At 66.7% G+C, this 22,577-nt stretch overlaps 1 protein-coding gene across 4 annotated transcripts in view; it reads right to left on the bottom strand.

Moving 5' to 3' along the window:
• Window positions 1-22,577, bottom strand: part of MAD1L1 (mitotic arrest deficient 1 like 1) — a 334,114-nt gene that overhangs the window by 24,527 nt on the left and 287,010 nt on the right. For all 4 annotated transcript variants that reach the window (XM_066273526.1, XM_066273527.1, XM_066273528.1 and 1 more), the window contains exon 17: window positions 4,071-4,261. In XM_066273526.1, the coding sequence (XP_066129623.1) occupies window positions 4,071-4,261 (191 nt within the window). The remainder of the gene's footprint in view (window positions 1-4,070; window positions 4,262-22,577) is intronic.

The raw sequence follows: 22,577 nt of genomic DNA, 5'->3' as shown, positions 1-22,577 counted from the left end.
GGTCATAGGAACTGTCCCCTGCAGTATGAGGGCTTGATTAGGGTTGTTAACCACGTTACTCAGTCCATTCTAAAGCTCCGCAACCCTAAGGCACTGAGCCTGAACACGGCCGTGCCCTAACCTCTAATCTATAGGGTCCTGGTCTACAGACGTGAGCAGGGATGCAGAGAGAGCCTGTGGGGGTGGGTGACCATCACAGGGTGTCTGCCACAGTAAGTAAGCAGGTGAGTGGACAGGGACTAGCCAACGTCCCACACAAGGGAATATACAGAATAAGTTACGGCCCAGTCACCAAACAGCACGTTATAAACCGCCAGCCAGCCTCGCTGCCAGGACCCTCTGGCCGGATGGGAAATGCCCACAGCGCAGCGTCACTGACACACACCCCGGCCTGCTCTGCAGGAGGACGCGCCCACGGAAGCCCACACGGAGGACACTGCGGGGAACATGGCGTGAGGCTGATGCCGCCCATGTCACAGGGGCGGGATTACGAGTGACTTAAGGTTCATTCTATACACTTAATTACACTCTGATAGGCTTTCTGCAATTACTTTTACAATAAGGACGCCACAGATGCTCTTAACTGAGTCTGGTGGGCAGGGCGGTGTGGCTGGCGGCCAGGAAGGTGGCTGGAGCCCAGTGTGCTCGGAGTCCTTGGGTGTCCTGTCCCAGCGCCGGGGTCTGCCAGCCCCCACCAGGGGGTTCTGGAGGGGAGTCCACGGCTACAACTGCAGGGCCAGGACCCTCCCCTCCCCAGCTTCCCGCAGACGACGCACCCCGGAGGTCTGTGGGGCTCAGCCCACACCTGACCCGCACGCCTTCCCAGCTCTTCCCACTGAGCCAGGCTGCCTCCCACTGCCAGGGCCCCCGACAGCTGACGGACCGGGCTCGCTTCCTGAGGAAGCATCCGTCACCTGCCTCCCACTGCCAGGGCCCCTGACAGCTGACGGACCGGGCTCGCTTCCTGGGGAAGCATCCGTCACCTGCCTCCCACTGCCGGGGCCCCTGACAGCTGACGGGCCGGGCTCGCTTCCTGGGGAAGCATCGGTCACCTGCCTCCCACTGCCGGGGCCCCTGACAGCTGACGGGCCGGGCTCGCTTCCTGGGGAAGCATCGGTCACCTGCCTCCCACTGCCGGGGCCCCTGACAGCTGACGGGCCGGGCTCGCTTCCTGGGGAAGCATCCGTCACCTGCCTCCCACTGCCGGGGCCCCCTGACAGCTGACGGACCGGGCTCGCTTCCTGGGGAAGCATCCGTCACCTGGTCTAGTCCTGGCCTCATCCTGAGCCCCGGAGCAGAGCCGGGGGCCGCAACGTGGCACTCACTGCACCAAGTCAGCCTGTTCTTTACGCACCTTTGTGGACTTTCACTCTGAGGTCGGCAAGCCTTTCCGTATCCTGAGCTGAGCCCCCAAACCAGCCAGCCCCCCTGAACCGAGGGCTCCAGCACACTGGGCAGCGGCAGCCCTGCCTGGCACCCCCAGATACACAGGAGCCCTGCCTCTGCCTGTCCCAGGAGGCAGGTGCGTCAGGGGCGGGCACGGGAGGCTGGGACCCAGTTTTCAGAGCGCGAGGGCGTCTGCTCAAGTGGAACGGGCACAGCTATTTCCAACTCTGCCGTCAGCCCCTCGCTGTCTGAGAAGTCACCTCTGGGGAGACAAATGGGGTGCAGTGTCCAGAGGCTGCTGCACGGCCCTCCGGCCTGGCCACGCCGCCACCACCACCGCGGGGGCCGGGACCCAGTGTGCGCCCAGGGCCGTCTCCATGGCTCCCGGCCCCAGTCTGCCCTCCGCTCCTGTGGCATCACCTCTCAGGCCGCCAGCTCACCTCAAGATCCTGCCTTCTGGCCCTGAAAGAGGGGGCCCTCTGAACCCAGAGGACTAGAGCGAGGGGCACCCCAGGGGGCGTCCAGACCAGCTCCCCCCTCTGGGCGGGGATGGAGCTCTGAGAGTGCGTGACCAGCCCAGGCGCACGGCTGGGTCAGGAGCCGTGTGGGAGGGCGTGACTCGGGCTCTGGGCAGAGTTAGGACCGGGCTGTGGCCTGGTCCCCAGAGGCAGTGACGACTTGCAGGTGGGGGTGTGACGGACCGTTACCCACTCCGGCCCCTCGCTTGGTCTGCCGTCTGCCCTCTTAGTCATCTTCTCCTTCGTTTCTGCCCATCTGGCCGTCCGTCCATCTGTCCATCTATCCTCCCATCACCGAGCTCGGTGTCCTTGGGAGCCATGAGATGACAGCAGTCACCGACACCCTCAGCCGTGGTCCTGGATCAGAGAGTTTCTGCCCATCCGGCCGTCTGTCCATCTGTCCATCTATCCTCCCATCACCGAGCTCGGTGTCCTTGGGAGCCAGGAGATGACAGCAGTCACCGACACCCTCAGCCGTGGTCCCGGGTCAGAGACTTCCTGCCAGAAGGTCGGCAGCTCCCAACGTGTCCCCTGGGCCCCCAGCAAGCGGGAGGTTCCCCCGGGGACCCACAGGGGAGCTGGAGGGTCGTGGCCTGTGCGGAGGACTGGGGGGAGAAGCTGCTCTGAGGGGCCTGACCGAGGGGGCAGCGCACAGGGGCCAGCACAGGCCCCGTGCCCGCACACCAGCAGGCCCTGCCCCAGCTGTTCCCAGAGCCCAGCGCTCTGCCAGCAGAGACAGAGGACAGAGGCCTAGGCGTGCTGCCAGGAGCCCAGCCAGAGGGTCAGGCAACGGGAGGCGAGACCCTAGGAGGATCCGAGCCCAAGGGGGACGGGCGGGGACAGAGGGCTCCTCGCCCTTGGCCAGCGGCTGGGTGGCCGTGCAGGGTCAGTGTGTACAAGGAGGGAATTAGGACTAGGGTCTTGGTTCTCTCTCTGTCCCTCAGCCACTGCTGCTGACCCACCTGCTGTGGAGCAGGTCCTGCACGGGTGCCCGGGGGAGCTCCTGGGGGGCCCAGCACAGGGGGGGCCCGGCCCACACATCGGGGACTGCCCACGCTGTCTTCCGTGAGACCCCAGCACAGGACACAGGTGCACCCTGGTGCTGACCACCCACGCTGTCCTCCGTGAGACCCCAGCACAGGACACAGGTGCACCCTGGTGCTGACCACCCACGCTGTCTTCCGTGAGACCCCAGCACAGCAGGTGCACCCTGGTGCTGACCACCCACGCTGTCCTCCGTGAGACCCCAGCACAGGACACAGGTGCACCCTGGTGCTGACCACCCACGCTGTCTTCCGTGAGACCCCAGCACAGGATGCAGGTACACCCTGGTGCTGACCACCCACGCTGTCCTCCGTGAGACCCCAGCCCAGGACGCAGGTGCCCTCTGGTGCTGACCACCCACGCTGTCCTCCGTGAGACCCCAGCACAGGACGCAGGTGCACCCTGGTGCTGACCGCCCACGCTGTCTTCTGTGAGACCCCAGCACAGGACGCAGGTGCACCCTGGTGCTGACCACCCACGCTGTCCTCCGTGAGACCCCAGCACAGGACACAGGTGCACCCTGGTGCTGACCACCCACGCTGTCCTCCGTGAGACCCCAGCCCAGGACACAGGTGCTGCCCTCCTAGGCTCCGCCCAGCCCGGGCAGCACCCAGCACCTCCTGCGCCAGGCCAGGTCCCAGATCCTGGGCAGCTTGCTGCCTGTTGTGGACGTCAGACCCACTCAGGGGCACTGCCCACTTTGCAGAGCGAGTTGGGCAGACAGGCTGGGGAGTCCGTTGCCGTGGTTCCCAGGCCTGGCTCCTGGTGACCGGCACACGACCCAGAGGTCCTTGCGCACGGCACCCTGGCCCTATGCCCTTTCACCCCGTTTCTCACCCCCCCACCCCGCCACAGGCACTGCCGACACTGGGCACTGCCCTGCCCTCCAGGCGGGACGACACGGTCCCAGAGCCAGCTCGGAGCGGTCCCGTCCTGTGTCTGACTACATGCTCTGCGGCTTCCCGGAGACAACGGCCAGAGCCCAGGCCGCAAGCTGGAGCCCGCGCAGGGGAGAGGACTCACACCTCTGGGGGGCCTGCGTCCAGCCCCCGCCCCAAGCCAGCTACCCTGGAAACGCGAGGCTACCCTGCTCCCAGGCCGGGCGGCGCAGCGGGGACTTACCTTGAAGACGAGGCAGTCGTCCTTGTGCTCGGCGTACATGGACGTCAGCCGGTACTGGCTCTCCCGGGTGATGTCGACCTGGTAGCCCGTGAGCGTGTAGCAGACCTTCCGGAACTCCTGGATCTTGGTCTGGAAGACCTCCTTGAGCCGCCGGTTCTTCAGCTCCGTGCTCTCCACCTGCTTCTTCAGCTCTGCGGAGACAGCGGGCAGTGAGCTCACGGGCTCGGGAGCGGCGGCGGCCGGGGTCGGGGGCACTGGCAGCCGGGGTCGGGGGCACTGGCAGCTGGGGTCGGGGGCACTGGCGGCAGCGTGGGGGCGGGGGCGACACCTGCCATGTCAGCAAGCCCCAGCGTGTGTGCTCAGCCACCAGCGAGAAGGACAAGTGACCGGAGCCACCTGCCTGTGGGACAGCATGGAGCTGCCCTATTGAAGCAGTGACCAGACAGTCAGCTGTCCTCCTGGCTCTGAGCTCCAGACCCCACACCCGGCCTGGCTCCTTTCAAACACCCAGCTCGTGGCCAGAACTGAAGACCGGCCGGGTCAGGACGCACGGGGAGGTGGAGGGGGGACACTGCAGGCTCAGACGGGGAGGTGGAGGGGGGGACACTGCAGGCTCAGACAGGGAGGTGGAGGGGGGACACTGCAGGCTCAGACGGGGAGGTGGACGGGGGACACTGCAGGCTCAGACGGGGAGGTGGACGGGGGACACTGCAGGCTCAGACGGGAGGTGGACGGGGGACACTGCAGGCTCAGACAGGGATGCTCGAAGGAGGTGCTGACAATCCCATCAGCACTGTGGTCCCAAGGCCCCCAGCGGGCAGTTGGCAAGCTGCTGGTCCGCAGTGAGTCCCCACTGCCGGGCGCCCCACAAGGGCAGGGGTCCACAGTGGGGGGAGGAGCCCCGAGAGCAGAGGTCATCTGGAGATTTTGGATCCTGTTGCCCTGGGGGTTCCCCTGCCAGCCGCCCGGGGACCACAGGCTCCCTCAGAGACTCCTGGGCCACTCTCTCCCGCTGAGCTGCCCTGACCGCCCGGTCCAGGGGGTTCCCCTGTCAGCCGCCTGGGGACCACAGGCTCCCTCAGGAACTCCTGGGCCACTTTCTCCCGCTGAGCTGCCCTGACCGCCCGGTCCAGGGCTCAGGCCCCGGCTCGGGCCACTCCTGCCTGGTTTACAGCCGCGTCGGGAGAGGCCAGCTGTGCTGAGCCGTCAGGGGACCTGCAGTGATTACCGTGAACCTCACCCAAGGTGCCTGCCCAGTAATTAAACCCAGATTTATCCCCCACTAGCGAGCGAGGCTGGCTCGCTGAACACATGTAGTCTGAAGCCAGGTGCCTCTTGGAGCTCCTGTTGGGAGCTGGGCGGGGAGTCCCTCAGGGCCGGGGGCTGCCCCACGTGGGACGGGGGGCGCCCAGCAGGGCACGGGCTCGGAGCAGTCAGCCCGGTTTGAGTCTGTCCTCCCGCCAGCTGGCTGTGTGAGGCCCCGAGCCCCCACCGTGACAGGGACGCAGTTCCTCAGGCTGAACCACCGGCCCGTGATGTGCCCCCCCCCCCCCGCCCCGGCCAGTCCAGGAGGGTCAGGGCACCAGTTTATGAGGGGCAGATGCAGTCAGGGTCGCTTCCCAGAGGAGGTGAGGGGGATGTGGGGCAGGGGAGCCTGAACCCCAGGGAAAGGCCACAGAGGCCCCCCCTGCCCACTCCGCCCTTCCCACCGCTGCGCCCTGTGGCTCGCAGGCACGGGGCCACCTGCAGGCGCCGCTGTGAGGACCACGCTCGATCCTGGAGCCAGGGGGGGGGAGGGGGGCAGAGTGCCGTGTGGGTCTGGGCTCTGCGCCCTGACACGGGAGCTGTCCGTCACAGGGCTGCGGGGCGGGGGCGGGCTCCCCCTGGGGTGTGCACAGGGACACCGCGACCTACCACCTGGCCATGGACCCACAGCACAGGCAGAGCCGTCCGACGCCAGGACCACGCGCGCCACACCCTCGCCGCCTCGCACGCTCTGGGATGTGCTGGGTTCTGAATGTGCACCCCAGGTCCACAGAGCCTGCCCCTTGGCAGGCAGCCTGGGCCCGCCACGTCCGGTTCTGCTGAGGAGCCTCCTGACCGCCCCCCACGCCCTCCCCACCACCCCCACTCATCACGGGCTCGATGGCCCCGGGGTGGCTGTTCTGGGGCTGAAAGCCTCTTTCCTGGGGTCGCGGCACAAGCCCTGGATGATTCGTGAGATCAGACTGTGGAATCAAGGGGGCAACTGGCAGCCCTGACCCGGTGTTCGTCCCCAGAGCCGGGTGCTGGCCGGTCTGTCAGCAGGAAAATCCACCGACCACGCTTCCACAGCGATATTTCACCCCTGTCAGAGCCGCTCGGCCTTGAATGGATCTCAGGTGTCCAACGGGGAAAATTAAATTCCGGTATAACTGCAGCCTGACCTTGGAGGAGGAAACCGCCCAGCTGGCCACAGACACGTCAGTGCTGCCTGTTCCATGGTCCACGACTCCTGCAGGTGGGTGGGCTCAGGGCGGGGAGTGAGGGTCTCCCCTTGGAGGTGAGCCGCCCCGTGGGGGGCGGGTGTGCCACCTGCACTCCTGGGGGCCAGGCACCAGGACCCCGGGGACGGTGCTCACCCCTGACCCGGTGCGGCCCTCACACCACCACAACGCGGGTCACACAGCGCCCTGTGAGGAGCGAGAATGCAGGGCCTGGAGGGGGCCAGGTGCTCGAGGTCCCAGGGCCGGCGGGGGGCAGGAGGGGTCTGGCCCTGTCTGCCTGGCCCTGCTGAGGCCTCAGGCATGCTGCCTCCGGGCAGCGTCCACCGCACTGAGGGGGCTGGGGCGCCCCGAGCTGCCCACTGGCTGGAGGAATAGTCGATGTTCTGACCTTCCCGTTACCCCCGCGGTTCAATCGCTTATGTGAACACGAATTCACAGGACGGTTTTGGTGAAATGAATACAAGGTGGGCCTCCGCCCTGGAAGGGCCGTGGCTGTGAGGCAGCCTCCCCCACATGCTCGAGGCTTCCTCAGGGCCCCAGACGCCAGGGGCCAGAGTCCCACTCTGCCCCGCCCACAGCCGCTCCGTCGGGCCCGGCCTGCCGGTGACGCCACACGTGGGCAGGCGGGCAGCCGTCGGATCCACCTGGCACATCCCGGGCCACCTGGGGTGAAGGGTCCGCAATGGGCCCCGGCCACAGGTGCTCTGGGCAGCGCAGCACGGTCAGCCCGGCTCGGTCCACCCTGCGAGCCCTTGCTGAGGCTGGGGGCCCTCCTCCCTTCCTGCCCTTTGGGTCCTGCGCCCTCCGGCCACACTGACCAGAGGAAGCTGCCTGCAGCCACCTTGTCAGTCTGTGCCAAGGCCTGCCTTCCTCGCCTGCCCCTCTGCAGCCCCTGCGCGGGCTCTTGGCAAGTCCTGGGGAGGAGGCGGCTGGTGGACGCGTGGACGTCAGGGCAGGAGGAGGCGATACCGTGGGGGGCAGGCAGAGGCTGTGTGGGCAGGAACGGTGAGGTCGAGGGCCAGCGAGGCCGGGGCTCCTGAGCTGCACGGGCTATGACCAGACGAGTAGCCCAGGCCCCCTGGCTGCCCCCAGCCTCATCCAAGCGGCCGTCTGACGGCTGCCCCCCACCCCTCCTCCAGCCCGCAGCCCCGACACCTGGCCCCCCGGACTCACGGAGGTGGCTCTGAGAGCTCTGTGGTGGGGGCGCAGAGCAGAGGCGCGTCAGCCTCTTACACGGAGGTGGCGCAGGGAGGCCCCGCCCCCGGGAGGGGCGGCACAGCGAAGCCCGCGCTCCCGGCTCACGGCTCTGGAGGTCGGTTCACAGCCGGAGAGCTGGAGAACGGTTTTACCCAGGAGGGCGGAGAGAGCGAGTGAGAGGTGGGCAGACAGACGGACGAGCGGACGGACAGACGGAGGGTGGCGGAGCCAGGACGAGGCCGTCAGGCCAGGCTGATCTCCGCGGGGCCGCACCGGCCGCAGGCCCTGCTGTGCCTCTCGCACTCAACGCACGCGCACCACGGTGGTTCCACGTCCTTATCAATCTGCAGGCGTTAAGGGTGGGGGGCTGGGTCGGCGGCGGTCGAAAAGTCTCTGTTCCTGTGACCCGTGGGGGTCCCGGCCGTCAGACGAAAAGGACCAACACCTAGAACTTCCTCAGAACTCTGCTTATTCCTCGGAGGGTTATGACGAACACGCTTTAAAACATGCAGATGGCTGCCTGGCCTGTGGCCGTGCAGTGGATGGAGCGCCGACCGGGGGCGCTGAGGGCCTGCCTGGCCTGTGGCCGTGCAGTGGAAAGAGCGCCGACCGGGGGCGCTGAGGGCCTGCCTGGCCGGTGGTTGTGCAGTGGACGGAGCGCCAACCGGGGGCGCTGAGGTCCTGCCTGGTCTGTGGCCGTGCAGTGGACGGAGCGCCGACCGGGGGCGCTGAGGGCCTGCCTGGCCTGTGGCCGTGCAGTGGACGGAGCGCCGACCGGGGACGTTGAGGGCCTGCCTGGCCTGTGGCCGTGCAGTGGACGGAGCGCCGACCGGGGGCGCTGAGGGCCTGCCTGGCCTGTGGCCGTGCAGTGGACGGAGCGCCGACCGGGGGCGCTGAGGGCCTGCCTGGCCTGTGGCCGTGCAGTGGACAGAGCGCTGACCGGGGGCACTGAGGGCCTGCCTGGCCAAGGCACAAACCGGAAGCAACTGCTGTGAGTTGATGCTTCCTGCTCCGCCCCCCCCCCACCTTTCTCTCTCTAAAATCAATGAATAAAACCTTAAAAAAAAAAGGTGCAAATGGCTGTCTGGGGGGGGGGGTGGTGGCCACAGGGGTCGGCTTTCCCAAGTCCCTCTTCCTTGTAGGCCTGAGCTGAGCCGTGCCCACGTCCGAGCCAGGCCAGCCCGCAGGCACTGGATTGCGCTGGACTGTGGTGAAGGGCACTGGGTCTGACCCTGCATGGACACCCACTGACAGCTGGCCAGCCTGGTCCTGCCGCTGCATTCTGGGCACAGAGACCTCCAGCCTCACCAGCTCCATCCTGGGGTCGCTCTGCAGTGGCTCCCGTCGGTGGGCTGGCCCTGCCCACGTCAGAGTCCAGAGGGCTGTGACTCAGAGCAGGTGCACGGGGCTGCCTTCCTCCCTCTGCCCTATACCCAGCCCCGTCCTATGCGAAGGCCCACGCCACCTGGACAGACCTGGAAGCTCCGAGGGGAAGCTGCTCCCAGGGCCACCAGGCCAGCCCACGGAGCAGTCGCTCTCCACGTCCCACCTGTGTCACAGTGCACGATGATGTCACAGCACCCGCAACACAACAGAGCTTTTAAACTCTTTGTTAATGCTTCTCTCCTCCAGGGACTGCCGTCTGGGGAGGCGAGGGTCCCAGTCCCCGCGGGAGTCTGTCTCCCGCACCCTACAGAGCGTGCGGCAGGTCAGTCCCCAGCACACCACGGGCTCCCGATGGCGAGGAACAAACACGAGTGTCTGCCCTGCTCACTCGGGCACGGGGTGGGGATGGGTTTGCAGACAAAGCTCTGGAAGATGATGCACTTGGCTGAGGGGCGGGGGCTCGTCAGGCCCGGAGAGCAGGGCGGGGAGGGTCAGCCGACTGGTCTGAGGGTCAGCCGAGGGGCGTCACACTCATCCGTGGCCCCCAGTGGACGCCGTCCTCCCAGAGAGGAGACACAGGGCTGAGCTGAAGGAAGGGACCGGACCAGGAGCCGCCCCGCCACCCGGGGCCCGGCAGGCCCACAGGGAGGGGCACAGGACCTGGCTGGGCAGCGGCGGCACCTGCCCAGCTCAGCGGCTCCCTCTGGAGGGCCTCCCTGCAGGCTGTGCACAGAGCCCACCTGCACAGGGATGGGGACAGAAGGAGGTCTCAGCAGCTGGCCACACTGCCGGGACCCCACGCGAGCCTCCACCTGTGTTCGGTCACCCATGCTGCCATCCAGACAAGGGTGAGGTGCTAGGTGGCTTGGGCCCGAGGGTGCCAACTGCGGCCCCTGCCCACCACTCCCGCTGCTGGGCCTCCCTCCGCCCACCTGTCCTGCGGACCAGCCCCAGAACTCTGGCCCACAGTACTCTCCACGTCCCACCTGTGTCACAGTGCACCCACCCCACCTGCCCACTCAGAACCGCCAAGTGGAGGGCAGTGCCCGCCTCCCACGCAGGGCAAATGTAAGCACGCGTAAAGGGTCACCAGACACTGGAGGACGTGCCCAACATAAGACAAGTCCAGGCAACACTTGGAGGAAATGAAAAACAAGAGGAACACCAACGTCTAAGGCCCCTGGGAGCAGAGAAGAGCCTTCTGCAGCAGAGAGAGGGCTTCGGAAGCTACCAACGTCACCCTAGACAGAGCCGCTCCTGGCGAGCCCGCAGACCCCCGCGACGCCTTGGCACCAGGGACAGGAGGGGCGAAAGCAGCAAACAGACCAGGAGCCCCCCTCCAACAAACAGGGTTCTCCATAAATAAGAAGGTTACAGAACGCAGGAGGAGTAATTTCAGGGAATTCCTACAGGAAAGCGACGGGGCCTCTGAGTTGAGCAGGCGCAGCCAGACGACACCCAGCGCTCTGTAGAGGGGGCTGTGGTCCCGAAACCCCCCACTCAGAACAGGGGGCAGGAGTGGCGGCATCCGTCGGGACCTGCAGAGCTCCGGGCGGACAGAGCTCCCGGCCGGAACATCACCCTCGGTCACACCGACCCATCTGGGAGCGGACAAGGGACGGCCTGGCACACTCAGGTCTCGAGGACAACCTCCTGCCAGTCCTCAGCTCCCGAAGGACACGTCCCACCCAAACAGGCTCAGCGAGGAGAGGAAGGGGACCCTCAGGAGCCGGGACCCAGCAGAGGGAGACGAGGAGGCCCCTCCTCTGAGGGGCAGGGGAGTGGGCTGAGCGTGGGGCCCAGGGCAGAGTCCCCACCAGGGCAGTGGCACCCCAGGGGAACGGAGTGCAGGGGGACAGGGGTGGGAGGGCCGGAGGACGGGGTGGGGCAGGCAGGAAGATGAGGCGCAGGGGACACGGCCAACTGAGGGAAAGAGCAACCCCAGAGCTGACGGAGCCCTCGGGAGGGGCGGCAGCCCCGCCCAGGGCAGAGGGGACGCCGGCTGTGGGCACGACGGAGCGGGCACTGTGGGCACCAGCGCGGCCCCGCCAGGCAGGCTCTCCCGGCTGAGGGGTGGAGGGCATGAACGGGCGGGTGCTGGTGTGCGGGTGTGTGCACCCACTGGGCACGGAACCTCCCGTCTCCTGGACAGACGCCCTGAGCGAGCGTGGCCCGAGCAGCAGCCTGCGCCCGGCCCTCCAAGCCTGCAGTCTCGAGGGCCTTTCCGGTCCACGCTCCCCCCACCCCCCAAGGCGAGGCCGCGTGAGGGAGGCGCAGTGGGCCGCTGGCCGAGGACCAGGCCCTGCGGACCTTCCCAGGCCGGTGCCCGCCCCCCGCAGCAGCTGTTCTGGGGCTGGGAGCAACTTTTGAAATTTCCCATTGGGGAGTCAAGACAGAATCATTTTTCTTTCTGAAAAGTGAATAAAAAACACTTAGCCCATGCCAGGTTTTTCGGGCTTTAAAATAACAGAAAGGACGAGTGCCTCGCCCAGAAGCAGCAGCGCTGAGCACAGGCTGCGGCAGGCGGCTGCGTCTGCACCCAGTGATGGGCACCCCGGGGGCAGTGGGGAGGGCACAGCGGGGAGGGCACGGAGGCTGCCCGGGGGGGGGGCACAGCAGGGAGGGCACGGAGGCTGCCCGGGGTGGGGGCACAGCGGGGAGGGCACGGAGGCTGCCCGGGGCGGGGGCACAGTGGGGAGGGCACAGCGGGGAGGGCACGGAGGCTGCCCGGGGCGGGGGCACATGTGCCCAGGAGCCTGGACAAGTGGCTCCCAGCTCTGCTCCAGGCCAGGAAGGCCGTCTGTGCGCCTTGGAGTCCAGGCCCCAACCTCACTCTGCAGCCTGGAAAGTCCTCAGGCCGGAGATGACCACTGGCCGCCCCTGGGGTCCACACCGTGTGGAGCGGCTGCTGCAGTGTGACGTTGGCCAGTGAAGCCCCCTCCGCACGACCTCTGTCTCCTCGGGGCCCGAGGGCCGAGTGCTGCAGACGGGGCCGGCTGCCTGGGCTGTGACAGCTCGTTGGGTCACGAGGGTCAGGGCGGACAGTGGCTCTGCCAGGACAAGGGTAGCCTGAGATAGCCGCCTCTCGGCAGCAAGACTCAAGTGTCCAAAGCCAAGCCAGCGGGGGACAGGGCCACCCTGGCCCGCAGGTCTCATGCCCTCCTGAGGTCTGCAGAGCAGCTCTGGAACTGAGCCCGAGACTGGACGCGGGACGGTGACAAAGCCAGGGTGACACGGGGCGGCGGCAGCGGCTGCTGGCCGGGCTCTGCGCACAGCGCTGTCTGTCTGAACGGCCCCGAGGAGGCAGCGGGGGGGGGGGGGCAAGGTCCCGAGTGGGAGTCCAGGTGCCTGTGACAGGCGGAGGGAGCCCGCCTGTGCCCATGGGTCTGGGGGAAGGACAGCGTGGAACTCCAGCCACGAGACTGGACACGAGACCACAGGGAGCAGCTGTCTGAGGTGAGGTGCTGGGTCTGAGGGGGATGGTGGGACAGCAAATGTGTCCCCACACCCCTGCAGGGCCCTGGGGAATGGAGCCCGTGCACGCAGAGGTGGCCACGGCCGCTGAGCAAAGCGGGAGGCCTGCCTCTGCCCTGGGGTCGGTGCTGCAGGGACCTTAGGGTGCTGCCCAGGCCGGACCCCAGAGGAGCAGCCACAGCACCCACAGCTGGAGGCGTCCAGCCCGAGATGAGGACCCTCCAGGCCAGCGCAGGGACCCTGGTTCTGCTCGGCCCAAAGCTGGGATGCGCTTCCGTACTTCCACGGCTGAATTATTCATGCCTTGTAACTCCTAAACTATTTCAGTTTTACGTTTTAAAATATTTAATAATTAGGCATCAAATATTTATGCAATTTTATTAGTAGCCGTGGGAACCGGCATGGCAGGCTGTGGCTGGTGGGCACCGGGTCCTGACTGCCCCCGGGAGGGCAGCGGAGCAAAGTCCGGGCCACGGAGAGCAGCCCGCCCAGACGCGGCCCAGCTCCCCGCGGGGCCTCCCGAACCCAACTGCAGGGAGCCCTGGCGGCCGGCAGGTGCAAGGGGCCTGTGCCAGCCTGCTGGAACCACGCGGGCTGTGCCAACCGGGCAGTTCCCCATTCCCCAGACCCCCCGCACGGCACGGAGGCAGGGCGCCTTTCCAAGAAAGGGCATGGCGGGGCACCCCTGTACCCACTGCTGCCTTCTGTGACAGGTGGGCGAAACCCCATCGTCCACTAGCCAGAGCCTTCTGCTGCCCGAGGGGAAGTCTTTGCCCGAACTGCCTGAAGCCACAGGCCCTGGGTCTCCATCACAGCCCGTGTTCCCTGCTGGGCCGGAAATTGCACGTTTTACACTAGAGAGAAGACATTCACCCTGGAATTATATGCAGATGAGCAAAGCCTGTGCCCACTGCCAGGCTGCCTGGCAGACGCCTCCTGGGTAAGCTCGGGCATCTGTGTGATTAACGGCTCACTCCGGCAAACAGCTTGTCACCTTGCACAGAATGATCCGTGAGGACACCAGCAATTACAGCCCACCAGATTACGGGGGGAGGGGTCTGGGCTGACAGGCGGCACTGATGCGGCACTGCTGCTCGGGAAGGCGCCCACCCCACCGCTGGGGACAGAGCAGGCGAAGCCAGAAGATGGTCGTGCCTGCACCTAAGGGGTGCCAGGCCCTTTCGGGAGCACAGGGCCAGCTGAGCCTCGGGGAAAAGCCACCTCCTGCACCTCGTCTGGGCCCCTGACAGCATGGGGACAGGCCCACAGAAAGTCAGCATCGGCAGCCAGGGCGCAGAGAAGCCAGACCCTGAAGCCAGGCCTCAGGTGGGACAGGTCCCCACAGGCACTGAACAGCACCAGCTACGCTGTGGGGACCTGACCCTGCAGCTGGGCTGCCTCGGAGGGAGGGCTGGCCTCCCTGACCACTCCCCCCAGGCCCTCCGGACCCCCGAGAGTGGAGTCGTCATGGAGCTCACCACCTCTGGCAGACTCACTCAGTTCTCTGGTTGTTTGCTGGCTGCTTCTTCCGGGGGTGGGGACTGAGCTATGCTGCCCACGGCTGGCCCCGGGCTAGGACTGGAAACACTGTCTGGTGACGTGTGGCCAGTCCTCCGCCTGAGCTTCGTGACCACCCTGTCAAGAATCACCACCTTCGCTTCCACTTTGTGGACGGCAACAGTGAGGACCAGAGCGTCGGAGGCCAGCTGCCTGAGGCACTGCGTGCACCCCGCCCCCGAGCCGGACTCCCTGGGATAAGGGCACAGAGCTCCGTCACTCCACAGACCCAGCTGCGCCCACGGGACCCGCCCAGCACCCCCTCCGCAGCGCCCCGGCAGGGCCCGTGGGCTGAGTGGGCAGCCTGGGCTCCCGTGAGCAGGAGGAGGTGCAGGGCACTGGCGCGCGGCCCCCCAGGCATGCCCGAGGACGGCTGTGGGCTCTGGCCGCCCCGTGCACGGTGAGCATCATTAATTTCTGACACAGGCCTCCAGAACCCTGGCTCCCTGGAAGGCGCTCCCTGTTGGAGGAAGGAAGCCTTTTCCGAGCTCATCTTTTATTGACAGAGTCATTTTTGAGTCAATCTGTCTGCTTTTCTGCAAGACAAGAGTTTTCACTCCTCTCTCTGCCTCCTTTGAGACGGGGCAGTCTATTAAACTGCTCATGCATGCGGCGGCCGTGGCCTGACCCGGGCTCCTGAGACGTAGCAGGTGAGGGGAGAGGACCTGAACCGGACGGTGCAGCAGCCCCGGGGGGAGGGGGGGAAGGCCGAGGAGGGACAGGGGGGCGCAGCCGAGGGGTGGAAGGTAAGGACCCCACCCTGGTAGACCCGGGCTGGGCTGAGAGGTGCCCCCTGAGGGAAGGAAGGAAGGTAAGGACCCTGCCCAGGTAGACCCGGGCTGGGCTGAGTGGTGCCCCGAGGGAAGGAAGGAAGGTAAGGACCCGGCCCTGGTAGACCCGGGCTGGGAGGTGCCCCCGGGCTGAGGGTGCCCCCTGAGGGAGGGGTGGACAGTAAGAACCCCGCCCTGGTAGACCCGGGCTGGGAGGTGCCCCCGGGCTGAGAGGTGCTCCCTGAGGGAGGGGTGGAAGGTAAGGACCCCGCCCTGGTAGACCGGGCTGGGAGGTGCCCCCTGAGGGAGGGGTGGACAGTAAGGACCCCACCCTGGTAGACCCGGGCTGAGAGGTGCCCCCGGGCTGAGAGGTGCCCCCTGAGGGAGGGGTGGAAGGTAAGGACCCCGCCCTGGTAGACCGGGCTGGGAGGTGCCCCCTGAGGAAGGGGTGGAAGGGAAGGACCCTGCCCTGGTAGACCGGGCTGGGAGGTGCCCCTGAGGGAGGGGTGGACGGTAAGGACCCCGCCCTAGTAGACTGGGCTGGGAGGTGCCCCCTGAGGAAGGGGTGGACAGTAAGGACCCCGCCCTGGTAGACTGGGCTGGGAGGTGCCCCTGAGGGAGGGGTGGACGGTAAGGACCCCGCCCTAGTAGACTGGGCTGGGAGATGCCCCTGAGGGAGGGGTGGAAGGTAAGGACCCCGCCCTGGTAGACTGGGCTGGGAGGTGCCCCTGAGGGAGGGGTGGACAGGGGGTCGTCATCTGAAGGGACCCAGCACACTGCTGGACCTGGAAGGAGTCTGACCCTGGGGATGCTCTCCGGGTGCAAGCACGACACTGTCAAGGACAGACGGCAGGCAGCAAGGCCCTGGGCCCCTCTCTGGCCAGGAGAGAGGTCCTGCTGTCCTGGGCTCCATCCCAGGTCCATGTGGCGAGTTCCAGCATGTATGACCCTTCACAACTCACAAGGGCCCAGTGAGGCCCAGCCTGACCATGCTAGACCACCGTGCTAGACCCACACAAGCACCCCACCCTGCCAACGTCAGGGCAGAGGGAGGGGTAAGGGGCAGCTGCCCCAGCCCCTGGAGCCCCCACAGCAGGCTTGCGGCGGGACCACAACACCCAGGGCCCGCGGTGGGACCACGACAGAACCACGACTCCCAGGACCCACAGCAGAACCACGACAGAACCACGACTCCCAGGACCCACAGCAGAACCACGACAGAACCACGACTCCCAGGACCCACAGCAGAACCACGACAGAACCACGACTCCCAGGACCCACAGCAGAACCACGACAGAATCACGACTCCCAGGACCCACAGCAGAACCACGACTCCCAGGACCCACAGCAGAACCACGACAGAACCACGACTCCCAGGACCCACAGCAGAACCACGACAGAACCACGACTCCCAGGACCCACAGCAGAACCACGACAGAACCACGACTCCCAGGACCCACAGCAGAACCACGACAGAACCACGACTCCCAGGACCCACAGCAGAACCACGACAGAACCACGACTCCCAGGACCCACAGCAGAACCACGACAGAACCACGACTCCCAGGACCCACAGCAGAACCACGACTCCCAGGACCCACAGCAGAACCACGACTGAACCACGACTCCCAGGACCCACAGCAGAACCACGACAGAACCACGACTCCCAGGACCCACAGCAGAACCACGACAGAACCACGACTCCCAGGACCCACAGCAGAACCACGACAGAACCACAACTCCCAGGACCCACAGCAGAACCACGACAGAACCACGACTCCCAGGACCCACAGCAGAACCATGACAGAACCACGACTCCCAGGGCCCACAGCAGAACCACGACAGGACCACGACGCCCAGGACCACGGTCTTTGTCCCAGGGCCCGCAGCAGAACCACGACGCCCAGGACCACGGCCTCTGTCCCAGGGCTGACCGTCTGGCTCCCCCTGTGGCTGCGACATGCTCCCTCCCTGAATCCTAACACCTGAAAGGCAGAGGCCAGGAGTCATCCCAATCGGTGGCTGAGAGTGACCAGGACACAGAGCAGGAGCTGGCATTGCCTCGTGACGCCCGAAACCTGGGACTATTTCCTCCTCTGACAAGAGGGTCGTGCAGACATGAGTCCTTAGGGAGGCTGAGGTCATCCAGGTGGCCCTACGTCACCACGAGGGTCAGCAGGAGACGAGGAGGTGCCACACTACTGGCTCAGGATGGGGCCACAAGCCAAGAAACATGGCCATGTCTAGAAGCCGGGAATGGCTGGGAAAAGGGCCCTCCCTGGAGCCGCTGGGGGAGGTGACCTGCCTCTGGTTCCCAGGCGGAGCTCACCCCCAGTCAGCAGCAGCAGCATGACCACGCGGCCCCTGGCCGGGACGTGGGGACACTGGGTAGGGGTCGGGGAGCAACTCTGTGCCTGAATCACCCAGGCTCTGGGCCAGTGGACAAACAGATCAAAGTCTCAGTCCCAGTGGAAGTTACACTGCAATGGGGGGAGGGGACAGATGAACCAGAACACGACGGGTCCTCCGGAAGGGGTCAGCTGACAGAGAACGAGAACCCCTGGGGGGCGGGGCCGCAGGGTCAGCGCTGGGAGAGTGCGAGGCCGGTCCTGGTCCTGCAGAAGTCCAGGCTGCAAGAACAACGGGGCTGCAGGACCCACGTCCCCAGGGGCTGGGGCAGACGCAGAAGAACAGACCAGAACAGCAGGACAAAGAGTCTGCAGCAAACCTGTGCTGCCCACAGACTGAGGAACAGCAAAGCGACCCACAGGGGGCCTCCCCGCAAACCTGAGCTGCCCACAGACTGAGGAACAGCAAAGCGACCCACAGGGGGCCTCCCCGCAAACCTGTGCTGCCCACAGACTGAGGAACAGCAAAGCGACCCACAGGGGGCCTCCCCGCAAACCTGAGCTGCCCACAGACTGAGGAACAGCCAAGCGACCCACAGGGGGCCTCCCCGCAAACCTGAGCTGCCCACAGACTGAGGAACAGCAAAGCGACCAACATGCCTCCCCGCAAACCTGTGCTGCCCACAGACTGAGGAACAGCAAAACGACCCACAGGGGGCCTCCCCGCAAACCTGAGCTGCCCACAGACTGAGGAACAGCAAAGCGACCCACAGGGGGCCTCCCCGCAAACCTGTGCTGCCCACAGACTGAGGAACAGCAAAGCGACCCACAGGGGGCCTCCCCGCTGCGCGCTGTGGGGCCACCCAGGGTGCAGCTGCACGCGAGCCTGGCGCCTCCTCTGCACCACGGACACCCCCTCGGTGGGGCTCCGGATCCACGTGTCAAAGCGTCCAGGAGAAAGCCCAGGCCACTGCAGCGGGGGGCGAGCACAGCTGCCTCGGGACGGACTGCGCGCTGGGCACAGAAGGGAAACGGGCCACGGCACCCGTCCCAGTTAAAACCCGTCACTCGCAAAAAGTCAGCATCGTGGAAGGACTGGGAAGCGGTCGGCTGGTCACCACGGGCACACAACGGGCACACGGCGGGCACACCACGCGCACACCACGCGCACACGGCGGGCACACCACGCGCACACGGCGGGCACACCACGCGCACACCACGCGCACACGGCGGGCACACCACGCGCACACGGCGGGCACACCACGCGCACACAACGGGCACACCATGGGCACACCACGCACACACGATGGGCACACGACGGGCATACCATGCACACACGACGCACTCAGGTGGGACGGCCGGCGTGGGTGCGAGGAGGGCGGAGCATCAGGGGCCCTCAGACCACGAAGGCAGAATGGTGAGGCCACTTTGGGAAACAAGTCGGCCATTTGTCAAAAATTCAAACGTGACTTTACCACCCGCCCCAGCAATTCCACCCACACTAGAGAACGCAGACCTATGTCCACACGAAGACCGGCGAGTGAATGTGCACGGAGGCATGTTCCCAACAGCCCTCCGTGGTGAAGGGGTCCGCAGGGTCGTATGTCCAGTGGAGTGTCCACCGGTGGGCAACACAGAGAAACGGGGGCCCAGGGACGCCAGTGCATGGGCGGACCTCGCAGCAGACACGAGGGCGTGTGCCGTGCGCCCTCGCCCCACGTCTGGAGGAGACAGCAGCAGGGAGGCAGATGGTGGCTGTGGGGCTGGGCATGGGGACAGGCCTGCTGGGAGGGGCGGGCCCCCTGGGTGACAGGCGTGGGGACAGGCCTGCCTGGGAGGGGCGGGCCCCCTGGGTGACAGGCGTGGGGACAGGCCTGCCTGGGAGGGGCGGGCCCCCTGGGTGACAGACGTGGGGACAGGCCTGCCTGGGAGGGGCGGGCCCCTGGGTGACAGACGTGGGGACAGGCCTGCCTGGGGGGGGCGGGCCCCCTGGGTGACAGACGTGGGGATAGGCCTGCCCGGGAGGGGCGGGCGCCCCGGGTGACAGACGTGGTGACAGGCCTGCCGGGAGGGGCGGGCCCCTGGGTGATAGACGTGGGGACAGGCCTGCCTGGGAGGGGCGGGCCCCCTGGGTGACAGACGTGGGGACAGGCCTGCCCGGGAGGGGCGGGCCCCCTGGGTGACAGACGTGGGGACAGGCCTGCCCGGGAGGGGCGGGCCCCTGGGTGATAGACGTGGGGACAGGCCTGCCGGGAGGGGTGGGCCCCCTGGGTGACAGACGTGGGGACAGGCCTGCCCGGGAGGGGCGGGACCCCCAGGTGACAGATGTGCTCTGCACACTGTGTTTACTGAAAGCTGCCGCATACCCAGCAGCGGTGAGGACGGTGGGAGCAGCGTTAGGGTTCACAGCAAACTGGAGGGGAAGGCGCAGGTTTCCCACACGCCTCTCTCTCCCCGCACGCCTCCCTCTCCCCGCATCGCCTCCGCACGGGAGTGGGGCGGGCCTGCAGTGCCCAGTGCGGAGCGGCGCGGGCGGGCGCTGTCCGAGCGCACAGCTGACATCAGGTCTCTGCGTGGTGCTCGCTGAGGGTTTGGGCAGCTGTGTCATGATGACGTGTCCGCCACGACAGTGCCGTCCAGAGCAGCTCCCCTGCCTGAAGCATCCTCTGTGCTCACCTGTCCCTCCGTCCTCTCACACTCCTGGTCCCTGATGTTTGTTTTGGTCGATTGATTTTAGAGAGACAGGTGGCAGGGGAGAGGAGAGAGAGAGACAGAGAGAGAGAGAGAGAGAGAGAGAGAGAGGGAATGGCATTCATTTGCTGTTCCGCCCAGCTGTGTGTCCTCTGGCCACTTCCTGTCTGCCCAGACCTTGGTGTTTCGGGACGAGGCTCTAACCGACTGACGTGACTGGCCAGGCCCGGGTCTCCTGACCTGTGTACTGTCCCCGTGGTTCCCCTCTTCCAGAGCGTCACAGACGTGGACTCGCAGAGCATGCCGCCTCCCCAGACTGGCTCCTGTGACCAAGCTGGGCGCGTGTCAGGCTCGGTCCGGCTTTCCGTGACTCGACAGCTCGTTTCGTGTCAGCGCTGGGTAACGCTCCACCTGGACGGACGGGCTGGTGTTTCCGTCCCCTGCTGAGGACTCTCAGACGCTTCCCAGTCTGGGCGGCTATAATCACACCTCTGTAAACATCGCATGCAGGTGTCTGTAGTGTTCAACTAGCTGGGCCCTGGGATCAGTCTCTAGTTTCGTAAGAAACCGACACACCGTCCTCTGAAGTGGCCGCCTCGCCTGCACCCCCACCAGCGGTGACCGGAGCTCCTGCTGCTCCGCGTCCTCGTCAGCACCGGGTGTGGTCAGCGTGCCGGATTCCGGCCCTCCTGATAGCTCTGCCGCGGGGCCTTGCTCTGGGGGTTCAGCTGGGACCCCGCTAGCTCTGCAGGCATGAGACACGCGGGTGGAGGGGTCAGCAGGGAGCTGGGCAGTTGATGGAGAGACGCGAGACCCTGCAGACCCCCTCCTCTGCAGACGCTGCCAGCAGGGCATCCTGTGCCGGCGGTCGGGGTGCTGAGGCCCCCGTTTACTGCAGAGCACGGCCACCCGGCCGCCCGTTCCCCAGCAGGTGGCCCTGGCGGGGCCGCAGTCTCTCCACCAGCCTGTCCCCAGAGCAGAGGAGAGAAAGACTGGGGAGAGGGGTGGAGGTGTGGCCCCTGGACGGTGTCTAGCCCTGCCCAGCAGACAGAGCGAAGGCCCCAGCTGGGCCCAGGACACAGCAGGTGCAGCACCAGGGCCACCTGGGCTCTTGTGTGCCCGGGGCAGAGCTGGCAGAACATGGGGCAGGCTCATCCCGTCCTCTGCCTCGCCACCTGCCTGCCCAGCGATTCAGTTACGACTTCTTTACAGCCCCGGTTAGACACCTGGCTGACGGTGTGGTCCTTCATCACCTGACGCCAGGACAGACAGTGGGGAGAGAGAGCAGTCGGCATAGTGACTAAAGTGCCAACCAGTGTCCAGCAAAGCCCTTTGGAAGTAGCCCAAGAGGGTGGGACAATGGACCTGGCACGTGGACCTGACCCGAGGTTGCTGTCCCTGCCTGAGCCACCGAGACTGGGCTGACCTCAGTGGTGCTGTGAGGCTGGGGCAGACGAGAGCACAGGGCCACTGCTCCGCCCCGGCCTGGGGCATCCGGGCTCAGGAGAAGGCTCTCGAACGCCAACGCGCCCCCCCCCCTCCCCGTGGCCCTCCGTGCCAGCAGGGCCCTCACAGCGGCTGCCCTGGGGGCCTGGCTTCACAGATGGCCCCATTTCTCAGACGAGAAAGCTGAGGTTCGGGGGACGAGCCCTGCCTGGGCCCCTACTCAGTAGGTGGAGAGCAGAACTTGTACCCAGGTCCTGGGATCCTCGGGCCGCCCAGTGACTTCCACTGCAGGACGCTGTTGGCCCCTCGCCCCTTCCTAGGGCTGGGCCTGCCGGTGAAGAGTGACCCGTCCCACTGTCAGGCGTGACCGCCCAGCAGAGAGGCTCCGCTCTGACCGACCGGCTCCCGGAGGGTCCAGACCCAGGCTGGCGATGACGGCTGTGTCACCGTTACTGCACCATAGTGCACACCCGACACCCCGCGGGCGCTGGGGGTTAGCCTGGTGTCAGAGCTGAGGGGACCAAGGTCACACAGCTGGCCAGGAGCAGGACGCGTGGAGCCAGCCCTGCTTGGCCCGAGCTCATGGCCAGGCGCTGAGGCTCCTGGAGTCAGGACACCTGATGGGCAAGGGCCACGCTGCCTGCGCAGGCTCAACCAGCCCCGCCCACTGGACCAGAGAGCTCCCGAGGCTGGGGGTGCCCAGAGGCTGCCCTGGGGCGGCTGAGACGAGGCTGCAGAGCGGCCCCCGCAATGACGACACGGAGGAGGCAGAGCCCCTTGGCCCGCAGCCTGGGTAGGACACCGGCAGGCCTCACGAGGGCACAGGCCAGGGCCAAGGGCTGTCACGGGCGTCGCTGAGGACTCGTGGTGCAGAGGGACAGTGCAGACGCGTGCCGGCACCCAGCTCACACGTGAAGGCCACCCCAGGAGCACCGACAGGCCAGAGGCCGGCAGCACCCGACAGGAAGGTGAGTGGACGCCAGCCCCGCAGCGGACGGTGGCCCCGGGGGTGGGGACGGGGGGACAGTGCCTCCTGGACCACGTCCCTGCAGGGTGGCCTCCCACGTCCTGACAGGGTCCCTGCCCCATAAGCCGGTGCCGGGGCCCCTCACCCACCCACAGGCTCGCCCGCCCCTCCCCAGACACACAGGC

Source organism: Saccopteryx bilineata, chromosome 4 (genome assembly GCF_036850765.1).
Source record: "Saccopteryx bilineata isolate mSacBil1 chromosome 4, mSacBil1_pri_phased_curated, whole genome shotgun sequence".
In the NCBI taxonomy this organism is placed as follows: Eukaryota; Metazoa; Chordata; class Mammalia; order Chiroptera; family Emballonuridae; genus Saccopteryx; species Saccopteryx bilineata.
The sequence above is the reverse complement of the archived record's forward strand: the minus strand, read 5'-3'. Positions and strand labels throughout refer to the sequence as shown.